This window comes from Apodemus sylvaticus, chromosome 1 (assembly GCF_947179515.1).
Source record: "Apodemus sylvaticus chromosome 1, mApoSyl1.1, whole genome shotgun sequence".
Taxonomy (NCBI): domain Eukaryota; kingdom Metazoa; phylum Chordata; class Mammalia; order Rodentia; family Muridae; genus Apodemus; species Apodemus sylvaticus.
This window is the reverse complement of record NC_067472.1, coordinates 210,877,094-210,899,993: the sequence shown is the minus strand read 5'-3', so window position 1 is coordinate 210,899,993 and position 22,900 is coordinate 210,877,094. Positions and strand designations below refer to the sequence as shown.

Below are 22,900 nucleotides of genomic sequence, written 5' to 3'. Positions count from 1 at the left end.
ACCCAGAATGCTAAGAGCTTTGGTTGAATCCCAAGGTAGATGTAGGAAGACAAAACAATTCCATCTGGATAGGTTAATATACCCATGGCTTCCTTGTTGTATGGAAATGTTATAGTTATGAAGCAGCATTTTAATAGTTTTCATAGTTTATAGCTTATTTATGGTCATACTTTACCTGTTGGAGAAAAACTGTTTTAAAGTTTTTATTGAAATTTTCTTTTTCCACAGAACTCAACAAAAATCCAGTGGGAGGCTTTTCAGCAGGTTTAATAGACGACAATGATCTCTATCGTTGGGAAGTCCTTATTATTGGTCCTCCAGATACACTTTAGTAAGTATACTGGAACTGACTGACATCTTCACTCCTTCAACTAAAATTAAAACTTAATTTTGAAAATTGAAAAAAATTCTAAAGTAGCAAGCAAAATGGTTATATCGAGTATCATTTCAATGTGATCATGTGTAGAGCCTTTGTGTTATGCTTGAAGCTCTAATGTCTAAAACAGGTTTTTAAAAAGATAGCTTCAGAAATTTAAGCTATGTTGCTCCTGGAATAAATATGTTATGAAAAGCTTTTTCTAGTGAGGTTATATGTAACCCTCCCCCCTCCCCCCCACACACACACAGGGTTTTTCTGTGTAGCCCTGGCTGTCCTGGAACTTTCTCTGTAGACCAGATTGACCTCAGAATCAGAGATCTGCGTGGTTCTGCCCCCTGAATCCTGGGATTTAAGATGTGTGCTATGTGCTACTATTGCCTGACTGTAAATAATTTACACACACACACACACACACACACACACACTCCTTCTATAATTTAGGATATTAATTTTTGTAAGCTTGGAGGAGAAGAGAAAATTTCATCTCTAATTATATATTTATGTGTGCTTCTGTGAGATTATGTTCATGTGAATGAAGGTGCACTAGGAGGCCATAGCTGTTGGATCCCCTGGAGCTGGAGTAACACCTGATTATAAACTGTTTGATATGAGTATTAAGATCAAATTCAAATCCTTTAGAGGCTCTTAACCTCTGAGCCATTGCTCCAGCCAAAAGAGAAAAAAGTCCTATGCAATTTAGAGAAATTTCTCAGTAGTTAAGAGTACTGAGGTCCTAGGTTCAATTCCCTATGGAAATGATTTTCCTTCTCATGTTTACCATGCCTTGACCCTAAAGGAAACACCATAATTAAGGATGACAGTTTTACTATTTTTTTTAACACCACTTTTTAAAAATAATTTATTTTTCTTTTATGTTCATTAGTGTTTTGACTTCATGTAGGTCTGTGTGAGGGTGTTTGATCTCCTGGAACTGGAATTATAGACAAGTGTGAGCTGCCATGTGGGCTCTGGGAATTGAACCCAGGTCCCCTGGAAGAGCAGCCAGTGCTCTCAACTGCTTAGCTACCTCTCCAGCCCCAGTTTTACTGTTCTTAATGCCTTATTTATTAAAGAATAAGATTGCAATTTTTTTCTTTTTAAAAACAGCTCCTTTTTATGTAATTAAATAAATTAATATCTATGTGTATGGTGTTTTGCATGCATATATATTCACTGTGTTTGTCTGGTATCTGAGGAGGTGGATGGCATGGGAACCTCTAGAACTGTACTTATAGATGGCTGTGACCTGTCCACCAATAGGTGCTGGGAATTGAACCTAGGGCCTCTGGAAGAACAGCCAGTACTCTTAACTAATGAGACATCTCTCTGGCCCTGAGATTTTTACATAGAATGTATTCTGTATATCTGTGTTTTACGACTTAAGGGAACTTTCAAGGTCTATTTTAATAATTTTATAACCTTGTCTTCACAGAGTATAGTTTATAAGACTATATTTTGTTAGTTTAGTGTTAGGACATAAAATAACTTATTAACTGACTACCAGTTGTTGAAAATGAGGCGAATGAGCTAGAGAATGATAACAGATCTTTACATCTGCAATTCTTTGGGACTACACTTCCTTCTTGTAAGTCCTTCCCCCTAGCCCTCAAGTAGCTGTTTGAATATATATATGTATATATATATATATATATTCAAAAAGTGGATATATATAAAAAGAAGGGCTGGTGAAGATGACTCAATAAATGTTTGCTATAGAAATGTGATGACAATTCCCAGAACCCATGTAAAAAAAAGTGTAATGTAGTAGCCTGTGTTTGTGATCCCAACACTCCTGTTGCAAGATGAGAGATAGAAATAGGAGAATTAACCCAGTTATCTTGGAGTAGACATTTGGCAGAAATGAGGGAAGCTCCCTCAAAAATAAGGTGGAAAAAGAGAGGAAAAAGTTAAAGCAATGTGGGAGTTCATGTTTTACACAGTGGGCAAAGGGTGGTTCATGCTTTGTTATAGTTTTTAGCAGTCATTGTTGCTCATATGTTTGTTTTGTTTTTGTTTTTGTTTTTGTTTTTGGATTTGGTTTTTTGAAACAGGTTTCTCTGTGTAGCCCTAGCTGTCCTGGAAATCACTCTGTAGACCAGGCTGGCCTTGAACTCAGAAATCCGCCTGCCTCTGCCTCCCAAGTGCTGGGATTAAAAGCTTGCGCCACCACTGCCTGGCTTCATATGTTTCTTTGAAAACAACATATGTTTCCTTTAAAATTGATATATTTGCCTCCATCAGTTTTGCCAGTTGATTTAGGTGAATCTGGTCATGGCATGGCATTAGGATTCTTTCATAGCTGTCAGTAGCCACCGGAAACCAGTTTAGAGATAACTCCCTCACAATCACATTGTTATTTGAGGTAAATTTTATAAATTTTGCAAATCATACTATGTAAGTAACCTGGTCTATGATCCTAACACAGTTCTGGTCTGTTCTTCATGTTTATTCTTCTGTGTTTAAAATAGTGTTTGGTTTTTTTCCCTCCAGGCACAGTACCTCTAGGGGATACAGAGGAACATTTTGATGATAGGATTCCTTTACCCTTAGTGTAGCTATAAAATAATGAGAATTATTCTCCTAAACCAAGTTCTTATGGAACATTGTTTAGGAATCCAGGCTTAAAGCTTCAACTCTTAAGGGATCACTGAATTTTTTATCCTTACATGCATTTGTGTCAAGTATTATTAGTTGATCAACAAACACACACACTTCTGGGTTTTTAAAAGATAGCTACTCGAGCATGTGGTGCAAACTTTTAATCCCAGCACCAGGCAGCAGGGCTCCATAGTGATACGCTGTCTCATATAAAGTCCATATGGTAGGACCATTTTAGTTAACAGCTCATTCTTTTTATTAACACCCCATTTTACTGCCCCCTCCCCGCGCACGTGTGTGAGGCCAGGTTGGCCTCAAACTCAGAAATTTGCTGGCTTTTGTCTCTTGAGTGCAGGAATTAGAGGTATGTATAACTACTGCCCAGCTTATTTTTATTATCTATAATTATGTGCTCATGTTGTAGAAATTTTAAATCCCAATCCCGAGTTTCTACCCTCCTTTGATCATTCAGTTCGTGGATAAAAGACACACTCAAACTTTGTATTTGTAATAAGCCTTAATCAGCATTAAGAGCTGGGGAGATATCTATCCTCTATACTATTATTTCTGTTTCCCAGCCAATAGTCCTATTATATAATTTGCCATGTTTCTTCTGGGTTGCACTTAACTCTAACTGGCCATACAACATGGCCATTACTTCAAGATTAACCTAACTGGTGGCAGCTTCTCCTCCATTCACTTCCTTCTTTCCCTTTCTCAAGGTTTTCCTCTGACCTCCAGCCCTGGAATCCTAATCCCTGCCTATGTCTGTAGGCTGTGAGCATCTTTATTTACCAATGGGAAATAACTTGGGGCCCAGGTCACATAGCATCAATTGACTCTACTTTAGGACTCTCTGGTCTTTGGAGCAATGCTAATACTGGTCTTGAGGAACCAGTATTAGCACTAGAATACAAGCAATATCAAGCCAACCCAGTACATATACAGGTCTCTGTGTAGGTATGTGTATGTGAGTGGAGTTGCTTCTCAGAGGTTGAACTTGTAAGATCTCGTTGGAACTGTGCTTGTAGTGGTTGTGAGCCACCTGACTCCTCAAACAGATCAATGCTGTTAACTGCTGAACCATCTGCCATCTATTCAACTCTGGTTGTGGGTTATAAAATGTATTTCTCACTGTATGTTTCTAAAAGTGTTGGCTGTTGGTTTGTAATGTGAATAGCAGACATGTTTGTGGCAACTTTGAATGTACTAATGAGACACTGGCCACTTTATCCAGTGCTTTTCTGAAATCTGTAACTTTTGTTTAGGGAAGAAGAGACCGTGTGCCTGGGACAGGTCCTGAGAAAATAGCTAGAAAGGTGTCAGGACAAAGGACAGGGAAAGACTTTATAAATGGAAGCTTTCTAAAATGTTACTTGTTGGGGGAGATAGGTACTAGGACAATTTTATTAGAGTTTCAAAGAAAAACCCGAGATCTGGCAAACTAAATCTTAATAGCTTCTTAGTGGAGGACAACGGAGGAGAGAAGGAGAAGACCCTGCCATTTAAACTGTCCACATAAGAGGTTAGTTTACATGGCTGTGGTGGAGGGTGGGAGGGAGCTTAGAAAAAGAGTAAGGAAGCACAAAATGTTGGGGAAAGGGCCAAGTGGTAAGGCAGTGGCTCTCAACCTGTGAGGCACAACCCCTTGTGGTGGTTGAATGACCCTTTCATAGAGGTCATATCAGATACCATCCTGCATATCATATTTACATTTATGATTCATAACAAAAGCAAAATTACAGTCATGAAGTAGCAGCAAAAAATTATTTTATTGTTGGAGGTCGCCACAACATGAGGATTGCAACATTAGGAAGGTTAAGAACTACTGTGTTAGGGAAGTGTGCTTACAAAAGAAAGATAAAGGGCTGGAGAGATGGCTCAGCAGTTAAGAGCACTGACTGCTCTTCCAGAGGTCCTGAGTTCAATTCCCAGCAACTACATGGTGGTTCACCACCATCGTTAATGGGATTTGATGCTCTTTTCTGGTGTGTCTGAAGATAGCTGCAATGTACTCATATATAAAATAAATAAACCTTAAAGGAAGGGGTGGATGGGGGAACAGGGGGAGGGAAGAGGGCTTATGGGACTTTCGGGGAGTGGGGAGCCAGAAAAGGGGAAATCATTTGAAATGGAAGTAAAAAATATATCGAATAAAAAAAAAAGATAAAGAAGACAAGGAAAAGCAGACAGACTTAAATGACATTTACAAGGCTGTTAATTCTAAGTACTTTATAGTATGTTCTTAAAAAGCACTTATTGACTTAAGTGCAAGAAAGTGATCTTGTAGTTATTTCAATAATGTGAAGAGGATAGACTGATTGAAAATAAGTTGACATGGATTTGAGTGGTATTTAAATCTCAGTGATAGTGGTCTGAGGTGTTAACTCAGAGAAAGTGTTATGCCAAAATTCTGTAAATATATGGTATGCTGTTTTGTGATAGTATAACTAACCTTCACTTAATTACTAAAGGACACTCCACACTATTTACAGTCTATGTAATCAGTGCCTAGTACATTTAAGTGTTACTTTAAGACTGATAGTTGCCAGGGCTGTTACAGAGAGAAACATCTTGAAAAACAAAACAAAAAGATTGATAGTTACTGAGTATTTATGTAGTGTGATGGCTTATATGCTTGTTGCAAGCAGTGGCATTATTAGGAGGTGTGGCCTTGTTGGAATAGGTGTGTCACTGTGGGTGTGAGCTTAAGACCCTCACCCTAGCTGCCTCGAAGTCAGCCCTACTAGCTGCCTTCAGATGAAGATATATAACTCTCAGCTTCTCCTGTACCAGTGAGTATCTGGATTCCTGCTTTGATGACAATGGACTAACCTCTAAACTGTAAGCCAACCCCAATTAAATATTGCCTTTTATAAGACTTGCCTTGGTCGTGGTATCTGTTCACAGTAGTAAAACCCTAAGACATGTAGTTATTTTACCCATCTTCACCTAGCATAATGTTTTTAAAATCTGTATCCAATATTGAATTTTTCTAGTGCTGCCAAGAATAGATTTTCTTAGCCAGGTTTGGTGGTGCATGGCTTTAATCCCAGCATTTGGGAAGAGGCAGAGACAAGCTGATCTTTGAATTTGAGGCCAGCCTAGTCTATAGAGAGAATTCTAGGACAGTCAGTGCTACAGAGAGAAACCCTATCTTGACCCAAACCGCTTCCTCCAAGTAACTTTTCTTATGTGTATAACATTTGGAAAGAAAGGACCAAGGCTCTTTAGGCAAGTGCTGGACCACTGACAGATTCTGAACCCCAAAATAGAGTTTTTTGTTTTTGTTTTTGTTTTTAATTGAAAAGGGGGTCTTGATATGTAGTTTGGGTTACTTTAAATTCAGTAGGCCTTCTGCCTCATACTTTCCAATGCTAGATTATAGGCATGTGCCATACCCAGTTAAGACTTTTGTGATTTAATTTACAAAAATAACAAAAGGAGGTTTTGTGCCAGAAATATGACCTTGGTTTTCAAATGTTCAGCAGTTGGTTATATAATTCCTTAACATCATGTTAATTGTTCTACCAATACTTTCTACATGGAGAAATATTTTTACTTCACTGCTACTTCAATATCTTTTTCCATCCCCATAGTCAAATCTTTTTATGTGTGAACAATAATAAATACAGTCTGTCTGTCTACTTTGTGATTTTTACCTATGAGTTTTTTAGTTCCTCTGTCCTAACTTGACACTGAAAGTTTGTATACTCACAAATTGGCTGCCACTAAGCCAGGTGGGTTTTTTTTTAATTTTTTAATTTATTAATTATTTTATTTATTTATTTATTTATTTATTTATTTATTTATTTATTTATTTATGTAAGGTGGGTTTTTTTTGGGGAGTGGGTAAAGTGAGGTAGGAGAGGCACAGGCAGATGATCCTTAGGTAAAGTAGAGGATAAGTGAATCCATTTAAAAAAAACATTTGAGAACTAGCGTAATTATTAGAAAAACATCTGCCTTAAAATTTTTTAGGGCAACACTATTAAGTAAATTTGACAATTACTTATTTAATTACACAATTTAGAGGGGCAGTAGCTACTTTTTAGCATGAGAATTCCAGTCAGATATTGTGAAGCTTTTGAATGAATTAAATCAACCAAAATGAAGTGACCTGGGAGAAATGAGGTGCAGATATTTTGTAGAGACTTTTCTAATACCCTTTACATATATTCTTGGCTCTTTTATGGATTTCTAGCTTTCTCAAATTCTGTCTGTCTACTTATTTCCTACTCTAATTTTAAAATGCTTATTTTTAAGACTAATTACTTTCTTTTTAATCCTTGATATCTGTGCTACATTTTATGTTCATCCCTCCATGGGAAAAAACAGCTTTTAAAAAAACTAAAAAGATTGTGTTCATGTGTCTGAATGAGTAATATAAACATCACATGGGTGCAGGTGCTCCTGGAGGCCTGAAGAAGGCACTGGATCCCTGAAATTGGAGGACCAGGCAGCTGTGAGCTGCCACATGCAGATGCTGAGAACTGAGCCTTTGCAAGAGTAGTAAGTGCTCTGTGTCATTCCTCCAGCCTTACATCGTTCCTTTTTCATGGTTATGCTTTATACTAGCTTTATTTTATTTTTTTTCACTTCTAGCTAATTTCTGATGACTTATTATTTGGAGGCCGGGTCTCATGTATCCAAGACTAGCCTTCAGTACCTTGCTATATATTAGAGGACCTCTGTTCCTAGTTGTCTTTCTGCTAGTCTCCTCCCATTGCCTCAGAAACTAGTTTTATTCCTTTTTTAGAGACCTTTATTTGTATTATGTACCACCCTCTTTTAATCCCCCACCCTTAAAATCAAGAGAAAAGATCTTTCTCAGGCTGATATGGTCTTTATTATTTGACTAGGCTGGCCTTGAACTTATGAGAATCACCTTGAGTTGCCAAGCATGCACAACCACACAGACTCTCCATATATAAATGTTAATTTTTTCACCAAATTATCCCCTTCATTGTGCGCTTTACCATTTTTCCATTTAATCTTTTATGAACTTTTTCTTACTGTTTCATCAAGTGTGATTTTCTTTTCAGACTCTGAGCCCTCAGCTTACCTCCTTACTATTTGGAAATATTTGATAGCACGCCCTAGCTCCCCATGTCCCCTTTAATGTTTACCCTGTGCATGCAGTGCCTATGGAGTCCAGAAGAGGGCGGCTGATAGCCTTGGAATTAGAGTTACAGATGCTTGTCTCTGTGTGTGTTGGGAATTAAACCCTGGTTTTCTGGAATATCAGCTAGTTCCCTCAACTGCTAAATAATCTCAAACATTTTTTAAGCAGAAAAAAGTAATAAAATCCAGTATTTATAATTAAAATTTCAATCTGTACTGAAATGTGCAAAGCACATTAAAAGGATCCCATGTCTTATATCCTACAGTTGATAACTGTTACATGTAACGTGTTGTTCTTATTGTTATTATTGCTGTTATCATCATCATCATCATCATCATCATCATCATCATCATTTGATTTTGTTTTTGAGACAGGGTTTCACTATGTATCTTTGGCTGTCCTGGAACTCACTCTGGAAACCAGGCTGGCTTCCAACTCAGAGCCTGGCTTTTTTCTTTTGAGATAGGATCTCTGCCATTTTTTCTTTCCTATATTCTTTTTAAAGATTAATTTATGTTTATGAATGCACTGTAGCTATTTTCACATATATCAGAGGACATCAGATCCCATTACAGATGGTTGTTAACCACCATGTGGAATTGAACTCAGGACCTCTGGAAGAGCAATCAATGAGTGCTCGAACTGCTGAACCATCTCTCCAGCCCCTCACTTTTTTTTAGTATACATATATAGCAATATCTCTATTCATAATCCCGCACTACAATCCTCCAAGCTCATAACTGCAGTGACTAGAGACTTCCCCCAAACTTGAAGGATGAAGAACAGCATTCTGTTGAGTGTTAACATTACACATGGGCTTAAACAGACCAGCAAATAGTCAGCAGGATTGGAACCTGTGCTTGGAGAAGGGATTTCTAGTCTATTGCCTTAACCACTTGGCTGTGACCACAGCTGTGTTTCTATTTTTATGTCAGTGTACAAACATCTGTCCCCATCTTTTAAAAATTACTTATTAGTGTGAGTGTGCATAATGTGTATGTGGGTATGTGCTCCACAGCATAGATAAAGAGGCCAGGTGACAAATTTGTAGAGTTTGTTCTTTCCATCCATCTTTAAGTAGGTTTTGGTGACAGAGCTCAGGTGTCAGGCTTGTGTATCAAGTGCCTTTATTTCCTGAACCATCTTATCAGTCTAATACACACCTTTTAGAGATTGGGTCTTGCTGTGTAGCCCAGGATGACCTTGAGCTAGATATCAGGTGCTAGAATTCCATGTGAATATCACCATTTAGTCATTTTTGCTTCCTAAGGCTGACTTGATTTCTTCTAGCTATATGGACAGTTACTTGTGAGTTGCCATTTGGGTGCTGGGAATCAAACCTATATCCTCTGCAAGAATAAGTACTCTTAACAATTGAATAATTTCTGTAGTCTCCAGTTAGCATTCACATAATTCATCTGCTCAGGGATTGCTATTCACAGTGGACTGGGTCCTCCCATGTCAGTCATCAGTCATGACAATCTTTCACAGACATTATCATAGGCAAATATGACCCAGAAAATTCTTTAATGGAAGTATTCTCCTTTCAGGTGGTTCTAGGGTCAAGTAGATAATAAAAACTAACCAAGACACAAGCCATTTTCAGAGTGTTACTGGGTAGTACATTAGATAGTACAGACAGAGTATCAATATTGCAGCATTTCCATTCTGGAAAGTTAGTAGTATAAAACCTCTCTGGGAGACGTTTTTATTTATTACTGTCCTTCTAATGAAGTTTTAATATATGATGAAATGAACAAACGAGATAAATAGAAGTATGGCAATCTGATACCAGAAAGGGAAATCACAAAATATATGCCTAAACTTTAAGATGAGAAAGAGGTCTGGGTATGACCAGAGCATAGAAGAAAGATTATTTGAAACCAATATAGAAAATTCAGCAAATTGAATCATGTAGACAAGATTAAACTTCCTGAATTTCATTTGAAGACATATACTGAAAAGACTTTTACCATATCACCAATAATCTGATCTGGACACCTCTGTTTCCAAGTGTTCCTTTTAGTTTTACTAATTACCTGAGAGTTTAGCAAAGCAGAACTTATAGTAGTTTATTAAATTGTGTATTTGTATTTAGGAAACTAGTATTTTTGTCTACCTTTTTTGTTGGCTTATCATCTGTACCCTTTTATTTGTCTGATTGAGTACTTATAAAGAATAACTTAAATTCATGAACCTGGTTTTTCTTTTATTTTTTCAGTGAAGGTGGTGTTTTTAAGGCTTATCTCATTTTCCCAAAAGATTATCCCCTCCGGCCTCCTAAAATGAAATTCATTACAGAGATTTGGCCCCCAAATGGTAAGTTTTCTAATTTTATTTTCACATTTGCAAGTTTAATGATCTGTCACTAAAGATTTCACAACTATCTCAGTAAAAGTGCTAAGTGATTTTATGGTTTTTTTGTGCATATGGTCTTGTAATTGACTCTAAATACAAAGGTTCTTAGGTTCTTTCCTTCCTTCCTTCCTTCCTTCCTTCCTTCCTTCCTTCCTTCCTTCCTTCTTTCCTTCCTTCCTTCCTTCCTTCCTTCCTTCTTTCCTTCCTTCCTTCTTTCCTTCCTTCCTTCCCTTCCTTCCTTCCTTCCTTCCTTTCCTTCCTTCCCTTTTCTTTCTTTTTTCTTAGTTTTCTGCTTTGTTTGGAGATGAGGAGTAGCAGGCTTGAGTTCCAGATCAACATGGACCTCACTATGTAGCTAAAGTTTGCCTTGAACTTTTGGTAATCTTTGTGTCTTAAGTTGCCAATTGGTCGGCTTACAGGCAAGAGCCGCTACCACACTCTGGGAGTGTTTACCTAGCATGCACAAAATCTTAGATTTGCTCTTCAACATTGCATAAAATGTATGTGGTGATGATGCAAACATGTACTCTTCTAGCTATATAACAAAGAAAGTTGTAAAGGTGTATCCCAAAATCTTATAGATTGCAGAATTATTTATGTTAGCTAAAAAGTTATGGCTAAAAGTTAGCCATAATACTAGTGCCTATCAGTTGATGAAAGTAAAAGCAAAATACTGCATATACATATAATGAAACGTGATTTGATTTATAAAAGTGTTTGGTATGATTTGGTAACAAAAAAGTGAAACCAGATGCCTTTGGTATCTGTCAGTGTCTGCCTTCACATGCACGGCCATACACAGGCATATGTTCATACATGGAAAATAAATATTTTTTTCAAATTAACAAACAGATGGAAGCAATCATTTAATAATTCCACTTATGAAATTTCAAGAATATGCAACTCTGAAGAGTATATTCATGGTTGTTTAGGACTGCTGGACAGCTTGAAGGGGAGAAGGGTCAATATAGATTATAAAAGAATTTGTGGGGGTGGTAATGACGACAAAAGTTCCTAAAAATGTGTGTGCTTTGGTTGTATAACTGAGAAGTGTACTATATAGAAACAATTGGATTGTATGCTTCAACTAGATGAATAATGTGTTGGGTGTTAAAGTTATTATGGAGCTAGCTGGTAAAATTGTTCAGTGAGTTAAAGTTCTTGCCATGGAAGCCTAGTAATCTGAGTTTGATCCCTGGAATCCATATAGAGGTAGAGATCGCATTCCACTAAGTTATGCTCTGGCCTCTGCACATGGTCTGTGGCCTATGTGTTCATAGATACACACAATAATAATAATAAAATAATTTCCAAAAACACTACATAGCAAATAGTAATTTGTGTAGCTTAGATGTATGTCAGTTTAGACCTCTCTCTCTCTCTTCTGTTGTTGGTTTTTACTTGTTTGTCATTTTGGTTTAGTTTTTTTTTGTTTGTTTGTTTGGTTGGTTGGTTCTTTTATTTTTGAGACAGGTTGTCACCGTAACATTGGCTGGCCTGAAATTATGTATGTAGATCAGGCTGGCATTAAACTCAGAAATTATCCTGCTTTTGCCTGTCATGTGCTGGAATTAAAGATTTGTACTGTCATGCCTAGCTTTCATACAGGGTTTTCAAGTGGATTTAGTATTAGAAATAAATCCATTTGTAAAGAGCAATGAGATGAAAGGGAAAAAATAACAGACAAAACATTGTATGGGGAATTAAGAGCATTTTGGCAAAATAAATGTAAATATTAAGTGTATAGCTAGCTATAGAGTTAATAATTAACATCTCAAAGAGAACATAGTTGTCATTCAACATACTTTTGGAAACGTTGCTTAAATCAGAGATCACTAGAATTTAAACAGTATAGAAGAACTTTTGTCTTGAATAAGACAGCCATAATGGCATCAGTGTTTATTTCTGATGACTATATAAATGACATATTTATTTTAAAAGTGTGATTCGGCATGATTCTAATTTTGGTCATTCAACTTGGAATGCATTCTACCAACATTTAATGATGAATCTTGAAGACATGATAATTGAAATATGACAAATTTAAAAGAACAAAACTGATTGTGTGATTCTGCTTCAGTGAAATATTTAATTAAAATAGAACGGGGCATTTTAGACACTGAAGATTTAGGGAAAGTAAAGAATTTGTATAGGCAATTTGATTTGAGGAAGATGTATAGTGGTTGTAATTGTGTATCATTGTGATTTTTAATTCTTAACTGAGAAATGGAAAAAATTGTAATTTTATTTGCTATATATAGTACAATAAAAATAAATTTCATGTCAACAGATATTAATCTGTTAATTAATGAGATAGATATTCTCATTTTTGAAGTGACGTGTAAAATTAAAATATTTTAAGATTCTATAGCTTTAAATCTAAAATGATTCAAATTTAAATGACTAGTAATTGTTTTTGTTTCTTGAGACAGGGTTTCTTTGTGTAGTCCTGGCTGTTCTGGAGCTCACTCTGTAAACTAGACTGGCCTCTAACTCTTAGAGATCTTCCTGCCTCTGCCTTCTGAGTACTGGGACAAAAAACATTCACCATTACTGTTCTACCAAATGATTGCTTTTTAAAAGTCATTTTCTTTTAAAATTGTTATTATTATTATTGTGGTGTTTGCTTATGTATGTATGTATGTATGTATGTATGTATGTGTGTATGTATGTATGTATCCACCCATCCTATCTATCTATCTACCTATCTACCTATCTATCTATCTATCTATCTATCTATCTATCTATCTATCTATCTATCTATCTTATCTATCTATCTATCTATCTATCTATCTATCTATCTATCTATCTATCTATCTTATCTGTCTATCTATCTATTATCTATCTTATCTATCTATCATCTATCTATCTATCTTATCTATCTATCTTATCTATTATCTATCTATTATCTATCTATCATCTATCTATCCTATCTATCTTATCTATCTATCTTATCTATCTATCTTATCTATCCTATGTATGTATGTATCTATCTATCTATCTAATCTATCTTATCTATCATCTATCTATCTATCTTATCTGTCTTATCTATATATCTTATTTATCTATCTTATCTATTCTACCTATCTTATCTATCTATCTTATCTATTTATCTATCTATCAGGTCTTATCATCTACCCTTGGCTGGCATGGAACTCAGAAATCTGTCTGCTTCCACCTCCTATATTATGTGATTAAAGGCATGGGCCACCACACTATATTATTATTAATTTGTTCTGTGTGTATGGGTGCTTTGCCTGCATGTAGGTGGGTCCTTGTATATGTGTACCTGGTGCCTCAAGATCACAAAAGTGGGTTTTGTATATCCTAGGACTACAATTATATAAGGTTGTGCTGCCACATAGTTGCTGGGAATCAAACTCAAGTCCTCTGGAAGAACAGCGAATTCTCTTAACAATGGAGTAATCTTAACAGACCCATTAATGATTTGGGGGTTGGGGGTTGATACAAGGTCTCATGCATTCCAGGCTGGCCTTGATCTTGTAGCTAAGGATATCCTTGAACTACTAATCTTTCTATTTATGTTTACCTCTTGAGTGTTGAACTTATAAATATGTGCTGTCATGACTGATTTATAGGATGCTGGATGTGGGACCAAGGCTATGCATTCTGGGCAAGTCCTCTTTTCTCTGAGCTACATATATCCTTCAGTTCCTATCTTCCAAATCTTGATCTTAAGTAGATTCCTTCTGATGGAATTATATACAATTATTCAATCTCATTTTTTCAAAGACAGTTCCTTATTTTGTAAAACGTAGTGGAAAACAAAAACAACATTTTGGGCTTTACAATGTTTAATACTGTTCCTTTTTTATTTGTTAATTCCATTTTGTTGGATTTCACAAGCCATGGGAGTGGGTTAAGAAGAGAAACCTCAGTTAAAGGAAAGTTTCTGTATAAATCAGCAAAAACATGAGTTTTTGATTACATGTGAAGAGTAATTTTGCTTTACAGTAGGGCTTCCAAAAGTACTTGTTGGATTGATTAATTTTATAACCCTTGACATACAAACACCCACCCTCCCTCCTTTCCTCCCTCCCTCCTTCTGTTTCTGTCTCTCTCTATTCCCTCAGTCTCCCTGTGTTCTTTAACCATGAGTTGGGATAGGAAGATTGCTAACAGGGACAGTTAAAACTCTTTCAAAACAACAGCCAACCAAACAAGCATACATATGTTATTACTGATTGAAATCTTTTTATACTCAGAAAATTTATTTATTCCTACTTGTTTTGTAAACTTCTTCAAGTAATAGTATTTTTGACAGAAGACATTTACTGTGAAAAGTTACTTTTATTAATTGCTGATATAATTATTTGAATATGTTTATAGATTAACACTGTAGGATTTTTTGAGAATATTTACTTTTGGATAAAATAGTGCAAAGTGAGATATAGTTGTGTCTTTCTTTATCCCCTATAAAATTGAGGATATTTCTGTATTTCTACCCCACTGACTGTTACTATATGGAACTTGCATTTAAAATGAGTTTGTGAAGTAGATTATGAGTATCACTTATTTATTTTAAAGCTTTTGTTATTGTGTATATTTATGTTTATGAGTGTTCTGTCTGCATATATGTATGTGTACCATGTACCTATGGATGTAGGACAAAGGTGTTGGCTCCCCTGGAAGCAGAATTACAGATGATTGTGAATTGCCTTGTGGGTGCTGGGAATTAAACTTAGGTCCTCTGCAAGAGCCCCAGTGTTATTAACCACTGCAACATCTCTCTAGCCCCTATTTTATTATTTTTAGTATGTGGATGTTTTGCATATATATATACAGACATATATATATATATATATATATATATATATATATATATATATATATATATATATATATATATGTCTGTATACCACATGCATGCCTGGTATCCACAGAGGCCAGAAAAGGGTTTCAGATTCTCTGGGACTGTAGGGTGTGAACTCTCATGTGAGTTCTCAGAATCGTACTCTGGTCTTCTGTGAGAGCAGCCAGTGTTTCTAAAGATATATTTATTTATTTTATATATGTGAGTACACTATAGCAGACTTAGGACACACCAGAAGAGGGCATCATATCTTATTACATTTGGTTGTGAGCCACCATGTGGTTGCTGGGAATTGAACTCAAGACCTCTGTAAGAGCAGTCAGTGTTCTTAGCCGCTGCCATTTCTCCAGCTCATGGCCAATGCTTCTAATCACTGAGATATCTCTCCAATGTGTGTCTTTCTTTGAGTCTGTTAATTTTTATTATTATTACATCACCCTCCCCCTTTAAAATTTTTATTTGCTGAACCTTGAGGACCATCTTAACTAGAATTTGAGAAAGACAACTGTAAATGCTGAGAATAAAGAATTGGAGAAGTAGAAAAGAGACGGCATGTCCTTTGAATCAGGGACAGCAGTGGAGGTCTGCAATTACTTGTAATTTTAAAGAATGTAAAATATAGTTAATCTGTAACATTCTTAAAAGTTAGTAGATTACATTTAGGAAATCTCCATGTAAATAATGTTTTATATACATAGGTATCACATTTGTAATAGATTATGTGTAACCAAATTTAAACAATTCTTATTCTATAATTTTACAGTTGATAAAAATGGTGATGTTTTGCATTTCTATTCTTCATGAGCCTGGGGAGGATAAATATGGTTATGAGAAGCCAGAGGAACGCTGGTTACCTATCCATACTGTGGAAACCATCATGATTAGTGTCATTTCTATGCTGGCAGATCCTAATGGAGACTCACCTGCAAATGTAGATGCTGCGGTAAGGAATTTGCCTAATAACTGCTCCTTCTATCCTTTACCCTTTTTATTCTCTCTTAATAAAACTCAACGTGAAACTTACTACGTATATGCATCTCTTTGTGTCCACATTTTCATAAAAATAAAAATTTATTATGTATAATGGATTATTTTGTATAATCTATGTATAATGGATTATTTTGAAATATGTAGGATAAATACGGTTATGAGAAGCCAGATATTGCACAATATCTAGATACTGTGCCATAGCAAATTTGATCTAGTTGGCATACATTAATTCCCTCACTAATTTTTTAGTAAGAACAATTAAAATCTATTCCTTTTCATTAGTATTCAAAATAATGGATTTCATTATGATATATGTTCATAAAATTATCTTGTAGTTGTCTTGGTTTGAGGCCTTTTTTGTTTTTGTTTTTTTTTTTTTTTTGGTTTTTGGTTTTTTCAAGACAGGGTTTCTCTGTGTAGCCCTGGCTGTCCTGGAACTCACTCTGTAGACCAGGCTGGCCTTGAACTCAGAAATCTGACTGCCTCTGCCTCCCAGAGTGTTGGGATTACAGTCATGCGCCACCACCGCCCGGCTGAGGCCTTTTTTTTACTTCGAAAAAATAAAAATTAAAAATTACTATTGTCTCTGCATTCTTTGAATGGTTGTTATAGGAAAGAGAAATAAAGGCTAAGTATTTTTGTGAGCATTTCCTGGTATCTACTTGTTTATTAAAAGTTGGTTTTGTTGCCGGGCGGTGGTGGTGCACGCCTGTAATCCCAGCACTCTGGTAGACAGAGGCAGGCGGATTTCTGAGTTTGAGGCCAGCCTGGTCTACAGAGTGAGTTCCAGGACAGCTGGAGCTACACAGAGAAACCCTGTCTCGAAAAACAAAAAAACAAAACAAAACAAACAAACAAACAAACAAAATCCAACATGCCTTCATGATCAAAATTCTATGGTCAATAGTACTAGAAAAAGCATACGTCAAACCCAAAAAAAAGAAAAACAAAAGGCCAGGCGGTGGGCGCACGCCTGTAATCCCAGCACTCTGGGAGGCAGAGGCAGGCGGATTTCTGAGTTTGAGGCCAGCCTGGTCTACAGAGTGAGTTCCAGGACAGCCAGGGCTATACAGAGAAACCCAGTCTTGGGGGTGGGGGTGGGGAACCAAAACCCAAAAACCAACCAAACAACAACAACAAAAAGCATATGTCTGTAAATTAAAAAGCAGAACCTTTTCTGCTTTGCTTTGTCTGGCCTCAAAATAGTGTTTCTCTTTGTGTAGGCCCTGCAGGCCTGGCCTGTAACTTGCTCTGTCAACTTGGCTAGCCTCAAACTCACAGTCAGAGAGTTTTTCACTTAAGCCACCAGAAAGAAGTCACAGCCACATGTTTTTCTCCTGCTTTTTGTCTATTTCTTTTAAGTGCCAGATGATCCAAACCTTTTAAAAGTTTTTTTTTTTAATCAAAATGCATAACAATAGCTGGGCTACAGAGTGCATTCCAGGATAGCCAGGGCTAGCTACACAAAGAAACCCTGTCTCGAAAAATCCAAAAAAAAGTAAGCAAGAAGGGAAGGAAGGAAGGAAGGAAGGAAGGAAGGAAGGAAGGAAGGAAGGAAGGAAGGAAGGAAGGAAGGAAGGAAGGAAGGAAGGAAGGAAGGAAGGAAGGAAAGAAGGAAAGAAAGAAAGAAAGAAAGAAAGAAAGAAAGAAAGAAAGAAAGAAAGAAAGAAAGAAAGAAATTAAACTGATTACAAATGTTCCTTCTCTGCATATCCAACCACTCCCAGATATTAACATTTTACAAATGTGTTCTTTTTTTTTTTTTTTTTTTTTTGATTTGATTTTTTCGAGGCAGGGTTTCTCTGTGTAGTCCTGGCTGTCCTGGAACTCACTCTGTAGACCAGGCTGGCCTCGAACTCAAAAATCCACCTGCCTCTGCCTCCCAGAGTGCTGGGATTACAGGCGTGCACCACCACCGCCTGGCTCTACAAATGTGTTCTTGATATTGAATTAACAAAACTTCCTTTAAGAATAGAGGATTTCGCCGGGCAGTGGTGGTACATACCTGTAGTCCTAGCACTCTGAGAGGCAGAGACATGCATATTTCTGAGTTTGAGGCCAGCCTGGTCTACAGAGTGAGTTCCAGGACAGCCAGGTCTATACAGAAAAACTCTGTCTCGAAAATTCAAAAAAAAAAAAAAAAATTAGAGGAATTTGATCCTCTGTACTAGGGAGGGTAAAACTAAAGAATATGGTAGGCATTTTGCCTATGGTATCTGTTCATATGTAGTCACAGGTGATTGTGAGCCCCTATAAAGGTACTAGATACAAATCCTTTTTTTTTTTAAAAACAATCATTCAGTACTCTAAATTGTGGAGCCAGTGGGACATTTCTCTAGCCCATGAAGGGATTTGTGTGTGTGTGTGTTTGTGTGTATCTGTGTGTGTTGTTTTCTTTAAGTGTATATAATGATAGTAGACTGTAGAGTTGGTTAGGTTCAACTCTTGTTTCCTTTTTTTTTTTTTTTTTGGTTGTTTGAGACAGGGTTTCTATGTATAGTCCTGACTGTCCTGGAACTCACTCTGTAGACCAGGCTGGCCTCAAACTCAGAAATCTACCTGCCTCTGCCTCCCAGAGTGCTGGGATTACAGGTGTGTACCACCACTGCCCTGCTCCCTGATGACTTTGAACTTAGAGATTTCCCTGTCAAAATCTTCTGGGATTCATAGCCACTGTGTCTCAAGATCTCTAAGCCAAGATCCAGGTCAGAGTTCATTTCAGATATAGTCAAGTTGACCACCAGGGATAGCTGCTACATGGAATATAGTTGGTCTTGCCAGTTGCTTCTTGCCAGTTACTTCAGTCCACTTCACAGATAAACTAAAGTGAGGTAGGGTTTAATTTCTGGAAAACTTGATTTGTTTACTTCTAGTTTGTTCTTATTTCTGAGATACTAACCCCTTATATAGAGATCAGAATATATGGAAGATTTGTAGACTGCAGTCCTCATTCTTTTAGTATGGTGTTTGTTAAAAACATGGCTACTTTTCAGCCACTCCTCTGGAGTTGACAGATTGGTCTCAGAGTGGAAAGAACCCCATTTGGGGAGAAGTAGCAGATCTTTGTAAATTTTGTTCTCTTTTGATACTTGACTAATTTCCATTACTTGGGAGGTGTCTTTGGTTGGGACAATTTTGTATAGAAAACAGTTTTAGTTTCTTGTGGGCTTTGCTTGGTGTTGTTTTTCCTTCAATATAGACACAAGCTCACAGCCTCTTGAAAGACAGGCAAGTACTGCACTCCTGATCCATATCTATAGTCTAAGCATCTATCTGAGTATCAGACCTGTCTACCCTCCTTATTACACCATCAATAAGGATTTTCTCACTGGCTTTTCACAGCAGAAACCTTGGTGAGCATAGGTGCTCTTAAATGAGCAATCAAATGAATTACTATTTTTAATTTTTTATGTATGTATGTATGTATGTATGTATTCATTCAGAACAGATACTGTTTCTGTAGCCTAGCCTGGTCCTGAGCTCATTATGCAAATGAAGCTGTCCTTGAACTCCTGATTCTCCTCATTCCACCTCCCAGACACTGAAATTATAGGTGTAATACCCCATACCTGGCTTTAAATTTGAAGATATATTTTATTATCTGTAGAGAAATCGCATGAGGAGATTGCTCGCAGCTTGCTAGTTTCCAGGCAACCTAGGGTCTTTGTCATTCTCAGCCGCCCAAGACAGAGGAGACACTTCCTCACGCAGAGAACCTGATGTTCTCCCAAGCAAGCTGCAAACCTGAGGAAGCGACCTTCCTGTTCCCCTTCCCATGAGAAAGTAACTTTGCTTATAGTTTAATAGACATCATGATGGGCAGCAATGCAGCAAGCAGCAGGCGTGGCAGCTGGAGTAGAATGCAGAGAGCTCACATCTGCAGGCACAAAGTGTGAAGCAGAGAAAGCAGACTGAATATGGCAACAGTCTTTAACCTCTCAAAGCTGACCTCTGGGGATTCACTTCCTCCAGCAAGGCCGCATCTGTTAATCCCTTCCAAGGAGCACCACCAGCTAAGTGTCCAAATATCTGAGTCTGTGGGGGACATTCTTATTCAGTTACATTAATGACTGTGACATACACATTAGCAGAATTCTCAAGTCATTTGCTTTTAAAAGTAGGTGTATAGATTCAGAGTTTCTTGGAAACAGTAATTTTCTAATAGGAATTTCTCTGACTCTTAAGTGATAAAGTCTTCAGGACTGGTAAATAAGCTACTTAAGGAGAATTTAAGAGAAACACATGGCAGTTCTGGGCTTGTAATGAATACACCATTGAACACCCTCACACCTGCCTGGAGCAAATTTGAAAACAAAACTCTTCTGTTCGCAGAATTAGTAATTTATTCTCAGGGCCTTTTCCATATGCCCCTAAAACATTTAAATTTTCTTTTTTACTCCTATGACTTAGCTGACAACTTCTGTGTGTCTTTAGCCATATTTCATGTATATAATATGTCATTAATACAAATTTCAGAAAGAGAAACCAAATCAAAGGTCATTTCAAAAACTAAAGAGTCATGTGTGTGGATAAAATATGTTTTAAGTGTTAAAGATTCTTCTAAATCTTACAAAAGCTAATTTGACTTTAATAGGGTATTTAATGCTTCATATAATAATCTTTGATATAAACATGCATAATTACCAAAAGCAGTGTAAATATTGTATTAATTTATGAAATGTAATGCAGTGATAGTCTAAGTTGTGGCTAGAAAAATTTGACTTTCTGCCTCTTTTTGTCTAATAATGAGCTTACTAGTTAGTCCCTAAGACTGAAGCTAGAGACGTGTCAGTGTTTGGTAATCCTGGTGTTGTATGGTACAGTTTAGTTCTGCCAGTGTTTTCTGTCCTCTGGCCCCCTCTTCCCTTATCTGCCCTCATGGCTCTGCTCTTGTCTGCCTCTACCCAGTCTGCAGGTCCTCACCCCTCTGCTATCTCCCAGTAAACCTCCTCACACCTGATCTCTTGCATGTAGTAATTTCTCAAGAGCACATCTTGGCATGGGTGTGCAGTAATACCCCCTTGCTGTATTATATTTCAGCCTCATGTATTACATATTTTATCCTGATAATCAGTCCCTTGTGCTGTGTTCTTTTAATGAACTTCTCACGGGGTGCAGTTTGTATGGCAGGTGTGTTATACTGTGTGTGTTTTCTTGAGTGGCTAGTATGACCTAGTTTAAGAGCCATTTTCTGTCAGATGATGAAGGATGTTAGCATTCTGTCCAAACTCCATCCCATCGTTACCTAGCAATAGCCAGGTAGGCCTGACCCACTATAAAAGAGCCTGGTTGCCCCCTCTTTGCTCTCTTGCCCTCTTGGTCTCTTGCTCCTCCCTTGCTCTTTTCCTGCTTCCCTTTTTCTCTTCTCTCATTGCCTTCCCCCCTCTCTCTCCACGTGCCATGGTTGGCCTCTACATCTCTACTCTACTTCTCTAGTGTCTCTTTCTCTGCCTCTACCACCCTCTTAACTCCCCTCCCCATGCCCTTAATAAACTCTATTCTATACTATACCATCATGTGGCTGGTCCTCAGGGGGAAGGGATGCCTTGGCATGGGCCTGCTGAGGCACCCCATTCTCCCATACCTCACCACATCACCATAGAACATATCCCTTCCTCTCTGTATCTTTCTACAAACACTCCAAAGGGAATATTTTAGTAGATTGTTTAACTAAGTAGTGGTAACAAGTAAGTGACTGTTAATTTGATTTATTGATGTTTTATGCAAAGTGAATGTTAAGTGTTGTTATTCAGGAGGGCATGGATTCATTCTCTATAGACCTCACTCAGCCAGTTGAAAGGTTGAAATGTGTTTAAATATGAGGCTTAAACTGTAGGGAGGAAGTTCTCTGGACAGATTGTACTGATAAAGCATCCTGAAAATAATGCATTTGACAAAATTTACTTGGCATTAATCTTTTGTCTTCCGTTAATTGGACATTTGAATTTTCAAATTTCCCATTTCCCTTGATAAATATCAATGAAGAGCACATTATGATATAAAATTGACTTAATTTTTTCTACCCACCACGAGGCAGGGCTCTTGGAGGAAGCAATCTGAGAATGATGACTGGGAAAATGGGTGTGTTTAATGAATAAAGACAGTTACATGTCTAGATAATTATTTTCTTTTTAGTTTATGATATGGTTTCAGGTATGATGTGACTTTATACACCAACTCTGTGTTTTCAGTGTTCATAAACTGTAACCCTTAAAGTTCACTTTACTGTCAAGAATTTTGTCCTGAGGAAGTAGATATTTTGCATAGAACAATTTAACGTATTTTAGTTTATCTCAGCATTGCTGGTAATACTGAGAATTAGGAACATTGCACAAGTATCTAGTACATAGTGTCATCTGTTTCTCTGGGCTATGACTCTTAATGTATGTGATTATTAGCACTCTTTAGTCCTTAGTGTAGGTCCTTGTTATAGAGACAAAAGCTAGAGCTATATTTTCATTAGTATAGTATTGTACTGTTGTCTCTGTGATGACTGAAACTAACTATTAGGGACAGGTTTGTTGAGTTAAAACTAAGTACTAATCAATCAAAATATTTGCTATGCTTAATGAGGGTAGATCATATTGTTTATAATTACAAGTTTTGCTGGTAAAGT

At 37.0% G+C, this 22,900-nt stretch overlaps 1 protein-coding gene and 1 pseudogene across 5 annotated transcripts in view; one reads left to right on the top strand and one right to left on the bottom strand.

Annotated features, from left to right (window-relative positions):
• LOC127676347 (ubiquitin-conjugating enzyme E2 G1-like) overlaps nt 1-22,900 on the bottom strand; it is a 1,073,095-nt pseudogene that overhangs the window by 523,439 nt on the left and 526,756 nt on the right.
• LOC127676348 (uncharacterized) overlaps nt 1-22,900 on the top strand; it is a 63,274-nt gene that overhangs the window by 29,008 nt on the left and 11,366 nt on the right. For all 5 annotated transcript variants that reach the window (XR_007975832.1, XR_007975831.1, XR_007975829.1 and 2 more), the window contains exons 2-3: nt 229-331; nt 10,324-10,421. Coding sequence is in view for 1 of the 5 variants with exons in the window: in XM_052172283.1 (XP_052028243.1) it covers nt 229-331; nt 10,324-10,421 (201 nt within the window). In the remaining 4 variants the exon portion in view is untranslated. The remainder of the gene's footprint in view (nt 1-228; nt 332-10,323; nt 10,422-22,900) is intronic.